The sequence below is a fragment of the Schistosoma haematobium genome, chromosome 4, assembly GCF_000699445.3.
Source record: "Schistosoma haematobium chromosome 4, whole genome shotgun sequence".
NCBI classification, from domain to species: domain Eukaryota; kingdom Metazoa; phylum Platyhelminthes; class Trematoda; order Strigeidida; family Schistosomatidae; genus Schistosoma; species Schistosoma haematobium.
The window spans coordinates 7,372,497-7,397,260 of NC_067199.1; the positions used below are offsets into that span (position 1 = coordinate 7,372,497).

A 24,764-nucleotide genomic window follows, 5' to 3' on the forward strand; every position below is an offset into this window, starting at 1 on the left:
GATTTTATGGCTACTTTATTGTGCTTATATAATTGTAATTGCTTTGATTTGATTGGTTGACATTGTTGCAACATTTTGATTGGAGGAAACATTTTTCATTTTGGAAATTACTCAATGGAGTTAATCAATTAGAAACTTCTTTTTTAATGAAATGATTGTAGTATAAATAGACCATTGGCTTGTAAAAACATCGGGAAGTGATCATTTTATGGCCATTTGGCTAATTATATTTGAGTAAAGGGACATATATTCATGCGAATCAGGCCTGAATTAATCAGCCTCTTTCTATCGGTATTTCGTTGTTGTAATGTTTTCTAAACTAAATAGCTCTTAGTAGATAGTAAGGAGATTCAGACCATTTTTTGCATAACTCATACACTCGAAACCAGCAGTCATTTCTTTACATGGCATGGTCTTATATACTAGGTTGCTATAGAAACATTTTGTTCATCAAACATACGTTACAGTTAGAGTCAGTACTTTTATATAATTGAACTGACCAAAAGTGTCTATTGTCACTATATTCTACGACGGATTGATGTAAAACATGGTTGTGGATAAATCTTTGGATATGACAGAGTATAACAACTTAAGTACAAAATTATTTAAAAGCTTTTTTTACTAGCATTTTGTTATTTCAGTTGTAACATTCCTGATATCAGCAATGCTTGGATTCCTCTATAGAACAGGCTAAAACATGTTTCTATACACATAACTGTCCTATTTTTTAACTGCTACATTCAATAAAGGCTAAATACAAGCAAATAATACAAGAAGATAATATGCATGATATTAGCTTAGAGAACTAAGAAAATTAAGTTATGACCACAAAGCCCGATGCCTCAAGAATTGATTACTGACTCAGATGTGTGAGGTACATTGTTGAGGAGCTATTTATTGTCAAGCAATATTTTGATTAATTTCAGACAACTGACACCAAAACTCAGTCAGTTGATCAATTTATAGTATTCCTCTTCTATCATCATACATTGATATGACATAAAATATAAGCTGTGTTACCGTTAAATACAAAAGTATGTAAGATCTCCTGAATGAAAGAAACTCATTGTTTTTTGAATAAATACCCAGAGTTAGCATGATATAAGCCTAGAACTATGCTGAATCGATAACCGGCAAGAAAATGCTAACTTAGCAAAATGGTTTTCTTCACAATATAATGACGAAAAAATCCGAAACTTTATTACAGTTCCCTATGTTTTATCAGCTCACTAGTAGTATAGTTATGAATTTTATAGAAATTGTTTAATATGAAATGAGTATCGATTATAAACTGAAGTAAGTTAAATTCTAGGAGGCAAAGAATATATATGTAATCGTAGTGGCAGTACTTATTCATATCTGTAAGTTGGAGACTGTCAGACCTTATAGTGAGCGCAATGTTTATAATTTACTCAAGTGGGACCCAATGTTACAAGTTTCAGCTTCAATCAATTTTCAATATAGCTCAAAGACCATTCTATGACATCAGCGATATTAGTACCATTCCTGACTCAATTAATTTAAACCAGTCAAGGCCTTTCACTAAAGCTTTAGGAGTTTTAAAACCTAGTCATACATAAGCCAAAAATTACTACTTATATGGGTTACATCACGAACTAACTTCAGTTACCCAACCTTTTAAAATGAGGAAGGATTAAACAGCTGTTTTATCCTAATAATGAGTTTTCAAGATTGCATATTAACAATGTTTAGCAACTACCGAACCGTGGGACATCCAGATCTGACACTGAGCGTTTAACCTTGAGAGTGCTGAGTTAACGTCTAATAATTTACACGTTTAAATCCAGTTAATTGATGATATTACATGACTACTATCCAGCGGAATTAGTAATAATTATTTTGCATGAAATATGTTTAAATTAAACTGGACTCGGCTTTTCACTAGAACTCGGGTGATTATCTCTTCAAATTAAGCACTACTAGTCACATAATTACTGCTTAGATACGGTAATTTATGAAAATCATTCAATTTGGATTTATTCGAATGTGTGAATGATATCCATTTTGGTACGAAATGATTACTGTCTAATATCAAATCCAAAACTAAAAAAATTAACTCATTAACAAGGTCATCAGGTATAAGATAAACTCTAAGCGTATGAGCTAATGATAATAAGTAAAATTGAATTAAGCCGAAAGTGTAATATTAAAACCTAAATGATGTCATAAAGGTGAAGCGTTGCATTGTAACTACACAGTTTAAATCTATCGTGTTGGTTATGAGAATTAAAAGTTTTAATAATCATCTTGTGTAAAAGTAGGTTTTGGTACATACATTGATCGGTAATTTCAAGCTTTGCTTAAACAAATATCCGGGATTCCTTGCTCACTCAGAAGTTCTCTAACTAATGTCAATTAGCAATAAGAGAATACAAATGATTGATCAGTTAGTAGTGACCAATATCGCGGTTGTTTAATCCTTTGATTTTGATAGAATTTTATCAGTTAAGTTATAATATCGATACTAATAAAAATGAACTGACACTATGTGGATTATATCAAGTTGGTTTTAGTCAGTTACCAGAAAACTGCTACGTCTAGGACTACAGTGCAAAGTCGTGAATGGAGGACAGCTGGCAGATGCATTCCAAGTGAGGACCGGAGTCAGATAAGACCGCCTACTTTCACCCTTTCTATTTCTTCCGTTAGTTGGCTAGATTATGAAGACCTCAACATCCGAAGGGAATCCTGGAATAAAATGGACAGCTGGGATCCTACTAGATGATTTGGATCTCGCAGATGACTTCGTCCTTCTATCCCATACACATCAACAAATGCAAGTGAAGACAATTAGTGCACCAGTAGGCCTCAACATACACAAGGGAAAAAGTAAGATACTCAAATACGACACAAAGAACACCAACCAAATCAAGCCTAATAGAGAAACTCTGAAACAGGTCAGCATAGTCGACAAACGAGGAGGAGCCGATGCAGACGTAAAGGCAAAGACTGGCAATTCAAGGACGGCGTTCCTACACTTGAAAAACATATGCAACTCAAAACAACTTTTAACCAACTTTAAAGTCAGAGTCTTCAATACGAACGTCAAGACTGTCCTACTGTATAGAGCTGAAAAGTGGAGAACTACTACAACTGTCATCAAGAAGGTACAAGTATTTCCAAGCAACTGGCTACGTAAGATACTCAATGTTCGTTGGTCAGATACTTTCATCAACAGTCTACTAAGAAAGAGAATAGACCAGTTTCCAGATGAGGAGGAAATCAGGGAAAGACTTGGGATGTGGATAGGATATACATTGAAAAAATCACCAAACTGCATCTCGAAGCATGTACCAATTTGCAATCCTGAAGGGTAGCAGAAAAGAGGAACACCAAAGAACATACTGTTTCAGAAATTAGAAGTAGATATGAAGAAAGTGAATAACAACTGGAAAGACCTGTAAAGAAATTGCTTGGGACAGAGTTGGATGCCGGTTGGTGGCATATACTCCTTCATGAGAGGTAAAAGACGTATATAAGTAAGCAAAATAGTTGAACTTTACTAAACTAAACTGGTCTCTTATATAAATTATATTTAGTTGTCTTTTATTTTAACTGTTCAATAAATTTTACTAAAGAACGTTTTTGAACTTTTGAAATAAAATACACCATTCAATGGAATTTAGCGTCGTCTAACTGACTTTTATTATTATTATTATGTTCACCGATATTCATTCTTTCAAAAAACTGAGATAATCATTTTGGCAATAAGAAATCTCATTTAAGATTACACAATTGTTTATCTTGTTTATGAAATGAAGTTAAAGAAATATCTTATCCTTGTTACATAACGTCAAAAGATATGCGGAAATTTATTATTGAATAATGATAATAATAATCCAGGTAAACTAAACTGAGTAAATAAACTGCTAGTGATATAATTAAGAAAAATTGGCTGGTAGTTCAAAATAGAAAAACAATTTAGGTTTTTTAATAATAAAAAGAGAGAAAAGAAAACAAAAACTGATATCAAATGAAAATTTATCTCAACGGCTGAGATCGTGATTCAGTTGAAACTAGATCACCGTGGAAAACCTAGAAGAACCGGAAGGCTGTTTCGTCCTGGTAAAGGACTCCTCAGAAGTGTTCATCCACAATCTCGCCTCGTGAGATTCGAACCCGGGACCAATCAGTCTCCCGCGTGAGCGTCTAACATCTAGACCACTGAGACAGCCAGCATCCAACGGTGTTAATGTCTAACTTCAACTAATCCATGAAATTCAGCGACACTTCCACCATTGTCATCAGTGAGTTACTATCTCACAACAAACTCAGTTCAACTCCATTGGTCACTACTTCTTACTGGAATAGCAGAAAATACCTATTGCAGCCATTCACTAGTGATTATATGCTGAATAATATCAGAAGGGGTTTTTGTGGATATTATAGTAAAATTAATAGTTGAGATTTTGAGTCAATTAAAGCTAGACCGCCATGGAAAACCTGGGAGCACTGGACGGCCGTTTCGTCCTATTGTGGATCTGCAATTGATCAGTCTCTTGTTGGCATATATGTATCGAGTGAGGATTGCCTCGATATAGCCTTAAGACACAAGCTCTTTAAGCAAAGATGAACTCAGTAGTTAAGTGGATAACATGATGGGATTTGAAGTGAATGGTACTGAATCCGAGTCCTGGAGTGAACATCAAATCTGTGATTCAGGTACATCTAGCTGATGAGTCCCAAATAAGACTAAACGTGCGTCCTGGATTCCACTACTAGTCACTATCCACGTTTGCTTAAAATTACTAATGTTATATATTGTTTATTCATTACCTACTAATCTAATTATTAGAAATTTTTATCATTGAATAAATGCCTACAATAATCGTTTAAATGTTGGTTAATCAACAATTATAAATTGTTTTAATAAAAATGAAATTGATAATTTTGTAAATTGTCCGAAAAATCAGTATGTTTAGTAAAATGCAAAATTGAAAATCACATCATGGTGTATAATGTGAATATTAGATTTCAAGTAAGTTAAAATAATTATTAAATTCTGTTGTTGTAAAGAGGTAAACAGGATGGACAGCTAGGAAGCAGCTGGACGACCTAGACTTCGCAGATTATTTGATTCTCCTATCGCACACGCAACAACAAATGCAGGAGAAGACGACCAGTGTAGCAGTAGCCTCAGAAGCAGTAGGTCTCAACATACACAAAAGGAAAAGAAAGATTCTCCGATACAACACAGCATGCACCAATCAAATCACAATTGACGGAGAAGATTTGGGAAATGTATAAACCTTTACATATCTGGACAGCATCAATGATGAACAGAGTGGATCTGATGCAGATGTGAAGGCGCGGATCTGCAAATCACGAACAGCATGTTTACAAGTTAGGAACATCTGGAACTCAAAACAACTGCCAACCAACAACTTACTGTGGGAGAGGACAAACCAGACTCCAGCCGAGGAAGAACTCCGGAAGGAGTGAAGGAAGTGGACAGAACACACATTGAGGAAAGCACCCAACTGCGTCACAAGACAAGCCGTCACTTGGAATCCCGAAGGCCAAAGGAGGAGAAGGAGACCAAAGCACATATTACACCGAAAAATGGAGACAGACATGTGAAGAATGAACAACAACTGGATAGAACTGGAATGGAAGTCCCAGGACAGAGTGGTTTGGAGAATGCTGGTCGGCGGCCTATGCTCCACTGAGAGTAACAGGTGTAAGTAATTAAGGTTAACAGGATGGTTTGGTAGCGCTAAATTTATAGGTGATGCCGATTAAACTATAGAACCACCTATTTTTCTTACATTCAGAGACTTTATTGTTGAGCTACTTCAATTAATTTCGACTATTATGAATTCGAGTAGAATCATCAAAGACAACTGTTAAAAGTATACTTCATCATTGACAGGATTAAGATAAAATCTGTTTTATGCATGAAATGTTCACAAAAATAGAACCATAATTAAAGGATTCTATCAACTGAAATCAAATAAGCTGAATTAAAAGATATATTACGATATTAACCAGAAAAATTATATTAGAAAATTACATATCCATGGTAAAATGAATAAACTTAATATTTTGCATTTTTATAATTAGAAGGAGGTTTTGCGAATATTATAGTAAGTTAAATAGTTGAGATCATGGGTCAACTGAAGCTGCACCACAATGGAAAACCTGAAAGCATTGGACGGCCGTTTCGTCCTACTATGGGTTTAGCTTCAATTAACTCATGACCTCAACTATTAAATTTACTATAATATCCACAAAAACCCCTTCTGATATTAATCAGCATATAATCACTAGTGAATGGCTGCAATAGGTATTTTCTGCTATTCTAGTAAGAAGTAGTGACCAATGGAGTTGAATTGAGTTTGTTGTGAGATAGTAACTCACTGATGACAATGGTGGAAGTGTCACTGAAGTTAGACATTTACACCATTGGATGCCTGCCGTCTTAGTAGTCTTGATGTTAAGCGTTCGTGCGCAAGACCGACAGGTCTTGAGTTTGAATCTTGCGAGGTGGGATTGTGGATGCGCACTACTGAGGAGTTCCACAATAGGCTTCCAGGTTTTCCATGGTGGTCTAGCTTCAATTGACTCATGATCTCAACTATTAAAATTACTTTTATAATCATCGAGTAATGGATATGCGTATGATAATTAGTCATAAATTGTTTCTTAAATCTTTGATTCATAATGAAAGAATAACGTTATTATTATTATTATATAACCTATGGTTATTATCAAGGTTAGATATTAATTATTTTGATGAACTTTTCAACAGTAATGATAATAATCATGTAAATTAAATTTTCGATCATTATTACTATTATTGACTTGAAATTAATATCAGTCGAATAGATCATGGTAAATGATTCCTTTAACACGTAAGAGATCAGTTTTATTTATGTTTAAATCATAATTGATCTTAAAAAATAAATAAATGAATGGATAGTAACTTGTATGAATGTCAGTAGTAATCAAATTCTGTATGAATAATTGCCGATACTTATTGATTAGAAGTACGGAATATCATTTGACTTGTGGCCTGAGTGTCCTTGTAATGTATACGTAATGATACCGCCAATTAGAGAACAGTGAATTATCGATCGGATCAATGACTCATAAAACCCGTACGAGCAGTCTAGAGTTCTTTTATCGGTCCTGCTTCCTGTCTAGTCCAGCCAGTTAAGTCAAGAACACAAATCTCAGCCTCTGCGGTATGAATCATATATTTCAAACATACTGGGTTTATATACCAATCAAACAGACCACAACGTACCATAGAATAGAAAATAACATTTGTACAAGATTTAACCAAATGTGGCTGTGAATGAGGGAGGTAGTGATTAGTAGACAGGGAATAATTCAAGAATGATAAATCGTATAATAATAGTTCATAGGTCAAAACAAAGCTCATAATAAGAGGGACATGAATGTGAATAATTTGGTTATTTAACAATTATACGATAAAAATATACGCATAGTATTAATCTATAAATGGATCCCAAAAGTTACCATTCATTATGCTTATTGGGACATAACACTCCTATTGAAGGCATTCGAAAGAAATGCTTTTATTCATCTCTCATTAGAAGTTAATCTAGTTTTTTTAAAAATAAATAGTCTTATTATGTTAAAAAGAAAATCTGTTGGACATTGTTGAAGAAGTTTTCACATCCGGTAACCTTAGTTGTTTGATCTTGCGTTGAGCAAGCGAGAGAGAGAATAATGTGAATGACTCTTAACTATATATTACATAATTAATATAATTGTTATGCATTATTTGACCCATGAAGAAATAATATTCTCAGGTCGAAAGTTTAAAGTCAACATAATCTACATCAATCGATCATGAATATTGTTCAGTTTTTAATGTTGACTGAGATCTTTTGATTGTTTTTAATTATGACATAGGTAGGTCTTTACTATATAACACTCAATCCCATTGACTATACTGAGAAGAATAACTGACAGGATTTGATCAACACTTAACAGTAAAAAGAAATGTGGCATTTGTTATTTTTCAGTGATAGATAAATAGATTGACAGTGATTAATTACTGAATTATTAATCTTATGATGACTTCTAAGAATGTGAAACTGGATGATAATGATCTTCAACTTTTGAGAAATACTAGTTTCATTCAGATTATCCGTACGATTTGATAATAAGTACTGACTAATGTAAAATCTAAATCTAGGGTTCTTTGCAATTTGATCCTAACTGTTTAATGGCAAACATATAAGTTACTAACAAAACAGAAAATAATGTGTTACTTATAGGTTTTGTTGCGATTACTGGGCGATTTCAAAGACTTACATAAATTCAAGGTAGATACTTTAAAGTTAACATTGAAAATATCACATTTATGAGAAGCTTCAACCCTAAAACGCTTTATTTAAAAACCAAAATAGGTTTATGTTATATCTCGATAAGAATAGTGAATGGTAATTTTTGGGATCCATTTATGGACCAATACTATACGTATATTTTTATCGTATAATTGTTAAATAACCAAACTATTCATATTCATGTCCCTCTTATCATGAGCTTTGTTTTGACCTATGAACTATTATTATACGATTTATCATTCTTGAATTATTCCCTGTCTACTAATCACTACCTCCCTCATTCACAGCCACATTTGGTTAAATCTTGTACAAATGTTATTTTCTATTCTATGGTACGTTGTGGTCTGTTTGATTGGTATATAAACCCAGTATGTTTGAAATATATGATTCATACCGCAGAGGCTGAGATTTGTGTTCTTGACTTAACTGGCTGGACTAGACAGGAAGCAGGACCGATAAAAGAACTCTAGACTGCTCGTACGGGTTTTATGAGTCATTGATCCGATCGATAATTCACTGTTCTCTAATTGGCGGTATCGTTGCGTTATACAATAAACAGGGCACACAGGTTCACAAGTTATAGCAGTTTAAATGTCTAACATGTTTGTATCAATCTGTAATATTTACTAGCCTAATGGAATCTGATACTGATTGGTTCATGATTTTAATGAAGATTATCCAGATGATGAAATAGAAGATAGAAAGGTTGGTAAGCGGTTACATTCCAAAACGTGGCATATTTTTTTAGATTTCTCCTTTCCTACAGTAGTATACAGAGAAAGGTATCTTTTGAGATAAAATCAGTAGTTCATTTTTGTATTGTTTGTTTGGATCTTTCCATTGACGTTTAGGGTTGCATTTGATCGGTCTCTTATTGGTATTTATGCATCCTCTGCGGATCGCCTCGATAGTGCCTTAAGTCAGAAGTACTGTTAGTCACCATCCACCTGTGGTTATAAAATCAGTGGTTGTTTTAGAATTCACAAGACAAGGAAAAAGGAAAATAAGCTAAAGGGAGGATATAAAAGAACGCATAAATTTAGTGTTAATGGAATTCTACCAATTAGGAAACAGAGTGATCATAACCTTGAACGATTGTGTTTTTAAATTAAAGTGGCTGTGAGGAGTTTTTAAGCTTTTCGTAGTAATATGCCCATATTAACACAGCTTATCTACTAGCTTAAGAAAACCAGTGGTCTCTGTGGTATTTAGACTCAGGTCATTATCAAAGTTAGATGTGTTTCTATTTATCTGTAGAGTAGTACTTGCATGAATCAGTTATAAAGCAGTAGTCCTCAGTATTGACCGAATTTCACCCACTAAGATTGTGGATAATTATGTTAATGTGTACTTATCTAAATACTGTAAATGAATGGCACTAACATGTACATTTATGCTATTTTATTGAATTTGAACGAACTAGATTTGATTAAAGTAATCATAAGTAAAAATAGGTGGGGTGAGACTATAATTTATGGACAACCTTTGAGCGACGCTGAAGTGAACTTGAGAGTGAATAACTACTAATTAAGACTAAATGACGGTTAAAAAGCAGTCAGAATTCTCACTTACAGTTGATGGTCAGGGTTAAAAATTAGAATTAGGGTTTTCATCACGAACTGACATCAGCTATAATGCCAAAACTCTATTTAGCCAAATGTATAGATGAATTCCGCGCCCAAATTCGTGACTCGTTATCTTATATCTGATTGGTTCGTCCATAAATTATAGTCTCGCCGAAGGTGGCTAATATCGTCAAAGTAATATAATAAATGAAAAACACATACTACTTCACTAGAGATTTACACTACTTATTCTCATATTCCTGTATTGAACAGTATATACTGATGTAACGATATATTTTCAACACCTATATTACTTATAATGAATGAAATCGATTCAGTAATCCATAAAGTTACCTAACGGTTAGCAACAACAATAATAATAATCAAACTCATTTATCAAGTAAAAGTCTGTTTATTAGGCTCTGAACTATAAAGTTTGCCTAAGGATTAGCCTTTCTAACTCCTAACCTAAACCAAAATACAAATGAAATCTAAGAATTCAAGTGTAAATTATTTGTATAAAGCATAGGAAATAGTTATACAATAAACTATAAATTACAGATATATTTGCTTATGATTAATGTAAATAGAGAAGCAGATACTGACTAATTAATTACATTGGATTAATTAAGGTCTATACAAATAAGATTTTAACCTAGTCAAATGTTGTAAACAGATAATGACAGCCTAAGTAGAAAGGATAATAAACGTAAGCAATTCTATTGTGAGTAAACATGTGAAACTTTATTGATCACTTGGTACATTATTGTTTCCAAGATTATTTGACAAACTATTATGAAATACAAGAAACTTATTCTTTAATCTATCTTCAATTGATTCACGATGTTTATTCACTAAATATCCAGCATATTGAAGACTTTGTTCATGCCATATATCCAAAGTAGTATAAGGTGTAGTATGTTTAGCATTTATAATTGGAGTAATTTCATCTTTATCTTCTGTACGTAGTAAACCATCCCAATGTTTATGTTCAGATGGATAGATATTACACCAATCACCAGAATAACCAGGCCAACATTGACATTCAATAATAATATCTACATGTTTATTTTTTCTAAGCCAGATTTTTGTACAATCACCAAACATACAATGCGCTGTACCGGATCGACATGGTTTAATAATAGTTTCATCTGGTTTATATGATACATGGTATGGTCTAAAATGTAAAATATAATGAAGGATAAATAATGGGATTTTATAAATGTATCCATAATACAATAATGGATGGAAGAGATTCGATTAATAAGATATTTTACTGATTAAAAAGTATGATTTAAGTTGCTCGTTTAACTTTGGGTGGTTTTACGTTTTATTAGAGTTTACATTGATCAATAGTATGGTAGTCCGGATTTCCCATGAGTAACACGAAGAAGTCACAGATGTATGTTATTTATTTTTAATCACAGTCAATCTGACGTGTGAAGCTATTGGAAAAGTGAATAACCGCCTGAGTCAATTTTTACGATTAAAATAATGGTATTTTAAAAAAAAATTAATACTCACCATTTATCCGACATTTTACTGTATGATAAGTGGTTTTACCATGAGATGTTTAATCACTTAAACAAATACATATAATTTCAATAGTTGAGATCATAAGTCAATTGAAGCTAAAACATCATGGAAAACCTGGGAGCACTGGATGGTCGTTTCGTTCGAATCTCGTGAGGCGGGTTTGTAAGTGAGCATTGATGAGGACTCCCATATTAGGACGAAACAGTCATCCAGTGCTTTCAAGTTTTCTATGGTGGTTTAGCTTCAATTGACTCATGATCTCAACTATTGAAATTACTATAATATCCACAAAACCCCTTCTGATAAAAATACATATAAATTTATTGTAATGTAGAAATTTTATATATATTCATCATCTTTAGAAAGTCTATTTCCACCATTTTATAACAAGAGGAACATTTCAAACATCCTATATCTATCTGATTCGAAAAGGAAGATGTCATGAACTGTAAGGTCGAGAAAAGAGGTAGATAAATCTTCTAGTATATCTTATAGTTTAAATACATTTAATCTATGTCGGTTACTACAAGAAAAGATTAAGTTAGTCACTTAATAAGTAAATCTCATTGCACTCTGTTATTAGAAAAATTATATATAGCCTGTGAACTCTCAGAATCAGTCATATTGGTGTAAATACATTTACTCTTAATCTTATCCTAGATCTTAAGTTCCATTATTCCTTCATTTGTACATTTTCATTCTGTCTTGCACTATTTTTTCAGTATTAAGTCTTTCTCATTATCGTTATAATGACATTGTTTTGATTCATTTACAATTTATCTCTTTACTTTCATCTTGTCGAACTAATGTAATCTGGGAACTTAAACCGTCGCATATTTACATCATACTTTACGTTGATAATAACTGACTATTTTTATTATTTGTGCAAGAAACTACAAATCCATTAACTTTGTTTTGTTCAACACTAGAATGCTTATAAAGTATATGACATGACATTGAGAATAACTAATACGACTAATATCTTTATATATGATATAACTTTTAATCTTCTATATATTGAATTAATGATACAGTTTCTAATATATGACTACTACTAACTATAAAAGACGATATGTTGATAATGATCGTAAATGGAATGTTCTAGAAAAAAAACAACAACCGACGTTTCATTTAAGATGAATATAAGTAGACCGATTAAATATGTAATCTAATGTATTCATAAGAAAACGCGATATTTATACCTTCAAATTACTAAGTTTTAGAGTAGATGGAAGTTCATTATACTGTTAAGATTTGAATCAAATCAAATTGTCACCGATAGATTTGATCAGTTTATTAGTGTTAAAATACATGCTAATGTTACCATCATAGCTCTAAACTAATGTATATATATATTTGATGAATTAATACTCATCGAGTAGATACGTTATATAATAATTATATAGTGATATATCGATTATAAATTAACAAGAGTATAGGCCACCCACCAGCATTCTCCATCTAACCCTGTCCTTGACAATCCTTTCCAGCTCTTTCTAGTTGTTATTCATCCTTTTCATATCTACTTCTATTTCCCGACATAATGTGTTCTTTGGCCTTCATCTTTTCTACCTCCCTTCAGGATTTCAAGTTAGCGCTTACCTCGTGATGCAGTTTGATGATTTCCTCAATGTATGTCCCATCCATTTTCATCTTCTTTTCCTAATTTCCTCTTCATCTGAAAGCGGGTGTGTTCACTCCCACAGTAGGCTGTTGCTAATGGCATCCAGCCAACGGACATTAAGTATTTTGCGTAGACAACTATTTATAAATACTTGTATTTTTTGATGATGGCTGTAGTAGTTCTTCACGTTTTAGCTCCGTACAGTAGAACTGGCTGTCCTGACGTTCGTACTGAAGATAGTGACTTTGATATTGGTTGAAAGTTGTTTCGAGTTCCATATGTTCTTCAACTGTAGAAATGAGGCCCTTGTTTTGCCAATCCTCGTCTTTACGTCTGCATCCGATCTTCCTTGTTCATCGATGATACTTAGACTAATTTCAGACATGCATTAAAAACACAGAAGAACTGGACTTTTGTTTCTGTCTAGTATGAGACTGCTCAGAAGTGTACATTCACAACTTCACTAGATGTCAAACCCAAAATTTCCAGGTATCAAGGCGACCATTTAGCCAGTGAATATAAGCTGTGGTCAAAAGATAGACAAATCCCAGCCATAATTTTAGGTTCTGGATTCAGTTCTTTCTGAGATTGAAGGTTTTCGCACTAGGAAGAAACAGATATCTAGTGTTTTTTATTTTTCAAACCTTACCTACTTAAGACTAATCTGTGATGTAAACTATATAATCTTAATGGTATTTTCTCATTAGCTAAGTCTATCCAACAAATGAATTGTATTGTTAGATTGATAGCAGTATCCTAGGCTTTTTTGGTTAAGTCATAAGTAATTTTATTTTGTCATTAAGGGCTAATATAAATTGAATAGCATATAGTAGGCGGTAAGTCTAAGTGTGATACAAAAAATTCTTAGCACCCTTAAAGTCCAGCTAAATACTTGAAATTCAATGTAGTTTCAGTGGAAAATGAAGGTATGTAATAATTACGTATGAAACACGTTCATTAGTCCAGTGTAACGAATGACTACAATGTAACAGTTTATAATTCCTTGGTTTTGAATGGTAAGTATGTTTATGACATTTTAATTGGTTTGAAAAAAGTGATGATATAACCGTAATGATAACTGACTAAAAACTGATACAAACATCTTAACCGGATACCATTTAAAAAGCAATAAAACCTCTAGAAATCTGACCAAACATGATCAAACATTCAATCAAGATAGTGAAACTTAATTTCTATTCGGATAATCAGTAATAATCACACTCCCATACAATGTCATAAAATTTCTATTGAAGAACTAGAAACTGATGAAGAATTTTAGTCCTGTAGTTTAAGATTATCAAAATGTTCATCAAAACTGAAAGTACTAGGATCGAGTTAGTCTTAGATCACTGAAACCTCTTATTGTAATGAAATGGCTATCTAGTCCCCTCTGGTTTTAATTGATTTTATTCTCCCGTAAAACTTAATAATGAAATAAACTATCTGAAAATTTTATTGAAATAATGAATTGATCTAATTTCAATCACCTTTAAAAGCTTGAAGGCACTGGGCAACCTTTTCACCCTATAAGACTCCAAAGTAGTACTTTCAGATTTTCAATAATGGTTTAACTTATATCAATTCAACTGAAGAGGAAATTAGGATAAGACATTGGAAGTGGATAGGACATACATTCCGGAAATCAGTAAACTGCATCACGAGACAAGCTCTAACTTGGAACCCTGAAGGGAAGCAGAAAAGAAAAGGGCTAAAGAATACATTACATTGGGAAATAGAAGTAGATATGAAAAGGATGAATAATAGCTGGAAAGAACTAGAAAGGATTGTTTGAGATAGGGCAGCCTATGGGTAACAGGTGTAGGTAATTAAGTGGGTTATATCGGTTCATGACTTTAGTGAAATTTAACAATTTTTACAACCCCATCCTGTTGTTTGAAATTTACCAATCATAATTTTGGGACTTATATGAAGTGGCATAATTTTCTTCTGCTAGGTTTGAAGTTAATCTGCGAACGAGAACAAAGACTCAGTGACCAAAGACCAGTAAGATAGTTATTGATGCGTCCCAGCCCCGCTAACTAGAGGGAGAAGTCCAAGCTTGGAATGGGAAAGTATATTCTGCAAACAGGCAGAAATGAGCGAGCCCCAAAACACAATTCAAACGTATATATATATATATATATATATATATATATATATATATATATATAATCGATATTGCCATGGAAGTATTTTTAAACATTTAATCGATGAGTTAGTCAATCGACTCCCATAGAAATATTCAGCATTTAATCGATAAGAGTAGTATAGTTAAGTAACAATTATATGGTAAAATATACGTATAGTATTGGTCCACAAATGAATCCCAAAAATTACCACTCATTATTCTTATCGGGGCATAACATCTTCAATGTACTCTTATCAAATCGAACCATTTTGTGCTTAGGTTATTTTAATACCACTTAAACTTTTTAATAAAATTTTAACATCCTTTCATTCAAATCAAAAGGAATGAACTACGTGAATTCATGTAATAAAAATGAGATTACAGTAAGTAATGACTAAAGAAAACGTTTCATTGTTAGCACACGTAAAATAGTAAGCAGAGTAGGATAACTAGACATTAGAACTTTAAGTATAAAAATACTTGGACTATAGGTCCTTGAATTTCGAATAGATTGATAAAATACAAAGTTTTTTAACTGTACTTAGATGGAAAGTTTTGTCACTTTGAATAAATAAAGATTTAGTTTAATTATGGGGAATGTAATTGTCTAGTCTATTGACAGAATCATCTATTCTGAAATTGTTATTATTCCCAGCCGTTTGATGACTGATAGTATCTCTGTACAAATATGAAAAACATATTTATTGTTTGATGAGTTATATCCGTCTATTTATCAAATGGTGAGTATAATATAGCAGTTCAATATGTACTGACTAACTGTTCAAAGTAAAAAACATAGATAAACCAAATATCTTCACAATTGATTGATCACTGAGTGGTGATCAATGTCATGCGTGTCAGGTCCTTTTTAGTATAGATCGAATGTTATAGACCAAGTTGCAATGTGACCACTAGTTTAGGTGACTCGAACATTTATCTCTAACTTACTACAAGGGATGTCAGTAGAACTTCAGAGAACTAACAAGTTCAAAAACAAAGGCGTCAAAATAATGATAGTATCAATGAAACTCAAAAATTGGACAGAACGAATTTCGAAATGGTGGAGAAGATTTATAGCTCAGGTGGATGATTTTGATAAAGTTTGCGCTGATTATGTCGTTCAGAAGAGCGATGAAAGCTCTACGACCAAACCATCCAGCTTAGAGAACAAAACTCCATCAAATAACGAATTTCGTTAAAAAACAATTAGTGAATGAAATGAATAGAAATGAACAATTTTATGGTATGGAACAACTATCAAATTTGACTACTTAAAGGCAGAGAAAGAATGCATGTATCTGTATCAACGAGGCTGATTTGAATGTATCTCACCTCATATATTTTAACTATGGTGTGCAACGCTCGATACAACTACTAAACTAAATCATCAGCCTCATAAGTTCAAGTGATGGTTTAATTAAGCCTCTCTAAGCATTACAAGCAAAGGTGGATAGTGGCTAGTAGTGGAATTCAGGACGAACGTTTCATCCTATTTGGGACTCGTCAGCTGGATGTACTTGCATGAGTTGACGTCCACTCCAGGACTCGAGCCCAGAACCGTTCGCCCCAAACGCCATCATGCTATCCACTTAGCTACTGGGTCTTGATAGCCACTTGATTGTGCAATGGGGTGAAGTTTAAACTCACTTGAATTGGATCAGTCTCTTATTGGCATATGTGCATGCTGATCAATTGCAGTCCTAAACATCAATGGGAAGATTCAAGTAAACAATACGAAGTGAATCTCTCTAAGCCTTGTTTCAGACTACTCTAATGCTGATTACTAGTACAAACAGCTAAATTATCGACTGAATCTTAGTAAGTATAGTTAGTTACCTTTCATAACCTCATCAATAAGTTTATCATTTTTACTTATTACCCTATTAGTGTCCAATTTTTTAAAACGAAGGTGTTGTATTGTTTACTGGAGTATATTGTATAGAGTGACTAGCAAGCGTAGGCAGATGGTCATTAGCGCCCTGAATAGTTCATTAGTAGCATCCTGGTCTATGAAGCTGGATGACATAGGTTCATATCTCATACGGAGGATCGGTTCATTCAAAACTGGAAATACTTCCTTAAGATGATTGTCAGCTAGCACAAAACCAAGCTCCAAGATTTTTATTCGATTGTTATCATAGCGGTCAAAAAATGCAGTTAAAACAATTCGATGGTTGGGGATAATTTTTAGCGAACCTGGATCTCAATTTCATTCTAACTGACACTGGTCAGTCAGCTGTACCTTCAGTATAGAGAGATCTGATACTCCTTTTGGAATTCTGACCCCACGTCACTCAGGTTCACAGTTTGATATGTGACCACTGAGATAATTAAACTTCAACTAATGTCTTGTCAATAAGATATTTAGATTGATTCGTTGTTGTTTTATTTATACCAGTAGGCATAGTATAATCTAACTGATACAAGTTTTTCAGTACCAAGACTCATGACAGTGGGCACTGTTCGGTGATCACTTAACCCTGATTATTTGATTAACAAACCATAGATTTAAACTAAATCCTAGCACAAGTTTTATCCAACCTCAATGAATATACTCAAAACTGTTATGTTCGTGAAAAAAAGTTAAGTAGATTATAAAGAAGAATTTACTTATTATTCTATGAAAAAAATAAAGGGAAATATCTGCAGTCAGTATATTAAACTAACTTGGCATTTATTAATAATCCAATTTGAACAATATACAATAATAAATTATACCAATGTAATTTATGATTAAGTAACATATTTCACTACTATTGTAAAGGCGGAATGATTATTGAAATGGATATCAGATAACTGAATTATACATTTATATACATTTTCGATATATATATATATATATATATATATATATATATATATATATATATATATATATATATGGATAGACAGATAGATAGGTACATAGATAAATAACTAGTTAGATAGGTAGGTAGATAGATAGATATACGTACTGGATTTCGTCATATTCATTTTGTATATTAGATTTTATTACATGTAAATACAATTAAAAATATATGTAAATATTTTCATGTTTATCCCGTTACATGAATTTGATTCTATTTACTTACTACTGACTTAAGTAGTAATTTTTACCTTAACAGTTCAATGAAATCAATCATTTATATATATAGATATATATTAATTTTGACAATAATCTGGTCAACTGAATAGATTGATAAGCAGGTTTATACTATTCAGAATGTAGTTTGAAGATGACTTGTAATTTTGTAAATTAATGGTGTGGTACATTTGAACTTTACGTTACAAAAATACGGTTCTCTAATACAAAGTATTTAGATATTATTGATACCTATCATATAAAACATATATAGCTATATAAAATTAGCACTTATAATAAAACTGGGTCGACTATCGAAAAATAGGCCCGGAAAAGCCCTAAACCTTCGAATAATAACAACTGTGTTATTTTGATTGAGATCATGAACTGATTGATATTAGACCATTATTGAAAACCTGGAAGCACTGAACGGCTGTTTCGTTCTATTGCTGGACTTCTCAGCAGTGTACATCCACGATCTTGACCTTATATCACATGTTTGTTCTCTACATTTAATGTTACTACTTATATCAAGCTGATCATGCCGATAAACTGGCATGAATTCTATTATTATTATTATTATTATTATTATTATTATTATTATTATTATTATTATTATGGTAGAGATATGAACATTGCGTTAATAATTTTGGCAGCAAAAATTATCTTAATTTACTGAGTAAATCTACAAAATTTGGACACTACTTAAAATTCCTGTTGTTTATTAGTAGCATTTTGATTAATCTTTGACATTATCTATCTGACTTATAATTTACTAATGATGTAGGCTGAAAAACTTTTAACCATGCCAAGTGATAATAATAAGAATAATTTCAATGTATGATATATAATGTGTTAATAATTTTATTAGATGTCATCAATATTATATTCATAGGCTTAAGTCAATGTTGATAGACAATCTGCCTAATGACATCATTTATATTCTTTCTCTTTAATAACTAAGATAATTAATTATACTACTTCGTAAGTTCCAGTTTCACTAAAATCATCAAATGTTGAAAATATCCGCTGTACGAATGAATGATATACACACATCGTCATATAGTTCAGTGGTAATGTATGTTCGAATCCAACGGGAACTATCACTTTCTTCAAGACTGCAGATATACCTTCTTCAAGAGTTCCAGTTAGCACAAAATACGGGTTTTGGTGTTTCATTCATTCTCTGAAATCCAACTAACATCCCTTCTCTATGTCAGCTGCTCATCCAAGTTTATTTTTTTCGCGTCGAATAGAGATGAGTAGTTGAAGAATAATGGGATAATAAGAAACAATACTTTTTTCTAACAAAACGGTCTTAGTATATTTGGATAATAGTTGAAATTGAGAGAAACGTTCAAGAACTGAATGGGATTGAAACAATAGTTGATATTTTAATAGTTGAGATCATGAGTCAATTGTAGCTAGACTACCATTGGAAACCTGGAAGAGTTGGACGGCCGTTTCGTCCTGTCGTGGGACTCTTCAGTAGTGCGCATCCACAATCCCATCTCGCAAGATTCGAACCCAGAACCTGTTGGTCTCGCGCGTGAATGCCTAACATCTAGACCACTAAGACGGTCATCATCCAACGGTGTTAATGTCTAACTTCAACTAATTCACGAAATTCAGCGACACGTTCACCTTTGTCTTCAGTAAGTTACTATCTCACAACAGACTCAGTTCAACTCCATTGGTCACTACTTCTTACTAGAACAGCAGGAAATACCTGTTGAAGCCATTCACTAGTGATTATATGCTGATTAATATCAGGAAGGGATTTTGTGGATATTATAGTAAGTTTGATAGTTGATATCATGAGTCAATTGAAGCTACACCATCATGGAAAACCTGGAAGCAGTGGCTGGCCGAGTGATTTGAACCCAGGACCTATCAGTCTCACACGCGAATGCCTAACCTCTAGACCAAATGGTTGGATTATTAAAACATAACTGATTGTAGTCTAATTCCAGTCATCAGATTTTATATTTGTTTATTCAATATATAAAGGATACTCAAATTATTTGCATTTCATCAAAACTGAATATCACCTATTTATACAAAAAGTGATCAAAATGAAGTTAAGAATTATTTTAACAGTTAGAGTATACAATTTATTAAAGGGATTACCGAGTTGGTAACTTCAGAAAAGGTTAATTTTATTTCCTTCCATAACATTTAAGTACTTATTTCATACATAGTGATAAACGCCACTGTAAAGAAACTTGGCTATTACAGATAGTTACCATTTTCAATTAAAATCAACTGGGTGAGATCATTAGTTCAATATTAATCGATACATTCACTCTTTTAAGTCTAAATGTGATTCATTGCTAAACCATATTTTTCTCATTACGAATAAACCATTTTAAAAAAAAATTATCAGAATCATTATATCATCATAGTGAATACCATATTCATTCAATATCATACTATCTGATAAAAGAACGATGTTAAATGTAACAGCGACACAAAAGTGAAGGCATTCCATTGTATCATTTTTTGTGTATAGATAATATCATATCACACAGTCACACCATATAATGTTATGAATACAAGAAAATATTAGCTATTAATTATTTTCATAACTGAAATAACATATTATAGATTACCGGATGAAAAACACAGTAGACGCTCAACTTCTAGATCAACAGGCTGGATTCCATAAGGATCGGTCGTGCACAGACAAAATTGTGACACTACAGATTATCGTTGAAAAATCTGTTGAGTGGAACTCATCATTATACATCAACTTCATTGATTATGAGAAGGCGCTTGACAGTGTGGATAGGAGAACATTATGGAAACTTCTTCGATATTATGGAGTTCCTGAGAAGATTGTCAACATTAACCGGAACTCATACGACGGACTACAGTATAAAGTCGTGAATGGAGGACAGCTGACACATGTATTCCAAGTAAGGACCGGAGGCAGATAAGGCTGCCTACTCTCCACCTTCCTCTTTTTCCTGGTGGTTGACTGGATTATGGAGACCTCGACATCTGGTGGACGGCTCAGAATCAATTAGATGATTTGAACTTCACAGATGAAATGGGCCTTCTATCCGATACACGCGAACAGATGCACATGAAGACAATTAGTGTAGCAACAGTCTCTGCATCAGTAGGCTTCAACATAAACAAAGAAAGAAGCAAGATCCTCAAATATAACAACAAAAACAACATCATCATAAGTGAAATTAACTTAACTTGTGGAAGTTAAAATAATACTCAGAGACAAAATAAAGAATTCTAGAGAATCTAAAGAAATCTTTAAATCAGGTCATTTATCAATCAATAGACACCTCAAAGTAGAATTAATTCATCAGTCAATGAGTAAGCTTCCCACCATAGATGCAACTACATTTCAAGGGGCTTGTCCTTTACTTTTTTTTAATAGCAATTTACGTTTCTAATGAAAAATCTATAGAAGTAATTTGACTTTCCTTAGTTATTTTAATAATGTCAACAATACATTCTATTGTTGTCATTCATTGATATACATCTTAAATTGTTTCTTATTATTTCTAATCTTAAAAGTAAATCGTTCGTTGTAAAGTTTACAAAATCGGGTCTCAAACAAAAATAAAAGACGGATGCCGGCTCAGTGGTCTAATGGTTTAGCGCTTGCGCGCGAGACTGACAGATCCTTGGTTCGAATCTCGAGTAGAGCGGGACCGTGGATGCGCACTGCTGAGGAATCCCATACTAGGACGAAATGACCGTCCAGTTCTTCCAGGTTTTCCATGGTAATCTAGCTTCAATCGACTCATGATTTCAACTATTGAAATTACTAAAATCTCCACAAAAAATTCCTTCTAAAAATAAAAGAGTTCATAGTTAAAAAAAGACAAATATTTATAAAATATGAAAAATATTCTCTGTTTTATTAAAACAACGAGACTATAATTTATGGACGAACCAATCACGTATAAGATAACAGGTCTCCGATTTTGAAGTGAAATTCACCCATTCATTCGGGTAAATAGAGTTTTAGCATTATAGCTGATGTCATTTCGTGATGAATACCCTAAATCTAATTCCTAACTTTAACTATCAACTGTAAATCATAATTCGAATTCCCCACACTAGTTTATAACCCTCATTTAGTCGTAGTTATTAGATGGATACTCTCAAGTTCACTCTAGCGTCAATCAAAGGTTGTCTATAAATTATAGTCTTACCATTAAAACTATGCAACATTAATAATCACATATTTGGCTTATAATTTCAGTAAAATTCAAGGGTAGCTTTTAGTTATTCTATTTGTTTGTTGAACTAACTTTTCTTTTTAAGAAAAGACCTAAAATTATTTTTTTCTTTATACTTACTGTTTAGATAAATTAGCTTCTGATTAATTTCTAAAGAAATTTTTATCATAAATATTATTTTATAAACAAAGATGGATAGTGACTAGCAGTGGAATCCAGGACGTACGTTTCGTCCTATTTGGGACTCGTCAGCTGGATATACCTGTAAGAGACTGATCAATTGCAGTCTTAAATAACAATAGGACGATATAAGTAAACAATACCAAGTGAATTATTTTATAAAGTTGAACTAGGGTATCAAGTAATTAGATTCTATCAGTACTAGGAATAGGTTTTTGATAAGATCAATTTGTGTTTATGATTTGGATAAAATAAAAACATACTTTCTTTCTTCTGTAGTCGTCAATAACGACCAAGTACAGTCAATATAACTAGAAGATAAGCTTTTCGAATCAGGTGGTTCAACTTTGATTTTTCAATGTCTTTCTAAGTCATATTGTGAGTACATATTAAAAAAGAAGGGAGCTATTAAAAAACCCCTCATAAGTAATTGATCTCTTACTTTGTTAATACGCAAATTAGGAACAGAGGATATTCGTGAGTTACTTTCATTCGATCATAGGTGTCTTTGAAGCATTAATCGTGTATTTTGAGATCACAAAGTAAGCAATTTCGGGGTTAAGAATAGAGTACTCGGCGAAGATGGGAAATTTATTGACGAGGTAGTAAATCTCCATCAACTGAGTTGGCTGGGACATGTATTACGTGTCCTCAACAACCATCTGCCTCGGCAGACGAATTCTTCTAATGCAGGAGTAGACTGGTAGGACATCAAGGGCAGCTAATTCACAACATGGAACCAGTCCGTGAAGATAGTGACAGTTGGACTGACTCATATTTGCAGGTGTGGACCAACTTGTTGGAATCTTCATGATTACCGTGATCATCGGTTAGAGACTTTGACATGTCTCAAACTCGCTGTGGGAGAGAACAAACCAGATCCCATCCGAGGAAGAAGTCAGGAAGAAACGTTGGGAGTGGATAGGACACACATTGAGAAAAGCACTCAACTGTGTCACATGGCAAGCCCTCATCTGGAACCCTCAGGGCCAAAAGAGGAGAGAAAGACCAAAGAACACATTACACCGAAAAATGGACACAGACATGAGAAGAATGAACAACAATTGAATCGAACTAGAAAGGAGGGCCTAGAACAGAGTGGGTTTGTCGGTGGCCTATGCTCCATTGGAAGTATTAGGCGTAAGTGAGTAAGTAAGAAAGAAGTTTTGCTTATTAAAGTTATGAAATGGAGAATTTCAATAATTTGATTTTAGTTAATCAAATAATTATGATCTAGCATGTGTACAATCATGTTATTATGACACTTTAAAAGTTCTAATTCCATACTGGATTGAATATGATCAAAGTGATTATCTATTGATGAAATCAATTTTCAAATTCTCATTAAGTAAATTTTAGAAGATCAGATTATTAACTAACTGAATATATGAATAATACTACTGAATCAAAATTATCAACTAGAATAGTATGACTAAACTACTGATTAGATAATGAACAATCAATTAAGAGTAAAAGTAATAAGTCAAAATGTAACTATGACTTGAATTTTGTCCTATTTTTAACTTATCAACTACATATATACATTCCTTTCAGCGTGAAAGCTCATATTTAGACTTAAACTTAATACCTTTCAGTTGAAATATTAATTAGTTGTTCATAAAGTTTGTGAATCACAGAGGATTCCTTAGAAATACCAGAAGTATAATAAGATGGATAACTAAGTTATGAATCAATGGTTCATATATCTAAATTTAGTTTGATTCTTTATATTAATTGAAACTTACTACTTTAATACTACTTGTTATAATTTGTCAGTTGAATGCTGCTTGTTTTGGCTATTTTAACACTACGTTTTGTATCTGGTCCTCGCTGATTGTTATGTCGGAAACGCTTATCACTTATACTCGGAACGAGGGACCTCCGCAATTCCCATGACGCGAAAGTAAGAACACAAAGACTGGTATAAGTGAAGATTTATTAACCCCAAACACGACAACGACCCTAGTCGAAAATACATTCACTTATATATTGATTGTACACCCATTTCGATTAATAATTAAGATGAAATCACATATATGAAAAATACTTAGAGTTATAACAAATCACATATAGAGCATAGTTCATGTCAATCGAATACAAGAATATCGTATACTATG

At 32.8% G+C, this 24,764-nt stretch overlaps 2 protein-coding genes across 2 annotated transcripts; one reads left to right on the forward strand and one right to left on the reverse strand.

Moving 5' to 3' along the window:
• Positions 1-1,525: 1,525 nt before the first annotated feature.
• On the forward strand, positions 1,526-3,450 carry MS3_00000390 (uncharacterized protein). Its single transcript, XM_051208174.1, has one exon. The coding sequence runs from the start codon at positions 2,682-2,684 to the stop codon at positions 3,336-3,338; it is 657 nt and encodes a 218-aa protein (XP_051066081.1). The 5' UTR covers positions 1,526-2,681; the 3' UTR covers positions 3,339-3,450.
• A 6,742-nt stretch (positions 3,451-10,192) lies between these two features.
• Positions 10,193-17,987, reverse strand: MS3_00007292 (uncharacterized protein). Its single transcript, XM_012941769.3, has 2 exons — positions 17,863-17,987; positions 10,193-11,084 (listed from the first exon to the last, which is right to left on the reverse strand). The coding sequence occupies exons 1-2, from the start codon at positions 17,937-17,939 to the stop codon at positions 10,652-10,654; spliced, it is 510 nt and encodes a 169-aa protein (XP_012797223.2). The 5' UTR covers positions 17,940-17,987; the 3' UTR covers positions 10,193-10,651.
• Positions 17,988-24,764: the final 6,777 nt, after the last annotated feature.

Bases quoted from the DNA above. Each gene is read 5' to 3' on its own strand.
- MS3_00007292 (XM_012941769.3), bottom strand. From the start codon at position 17,939: ATGTTACTTAATCATAAATTACATTGGTATAATTTATTATTGTATATT. The intron at 11,085-17,862 runs GTTAGTTTAATA...TTTACATTTTAG, and splicing joins GGATTATTAATAAATGCCAA to ACCATACCATGTATCATATA.
- MS3_00000390 (XM_051208174.1), top strand. From the start codon at position 2,682: ATGAAGACCTCAACATCCGAAGGGAATCCTGGAATAAAATGGACAGCT.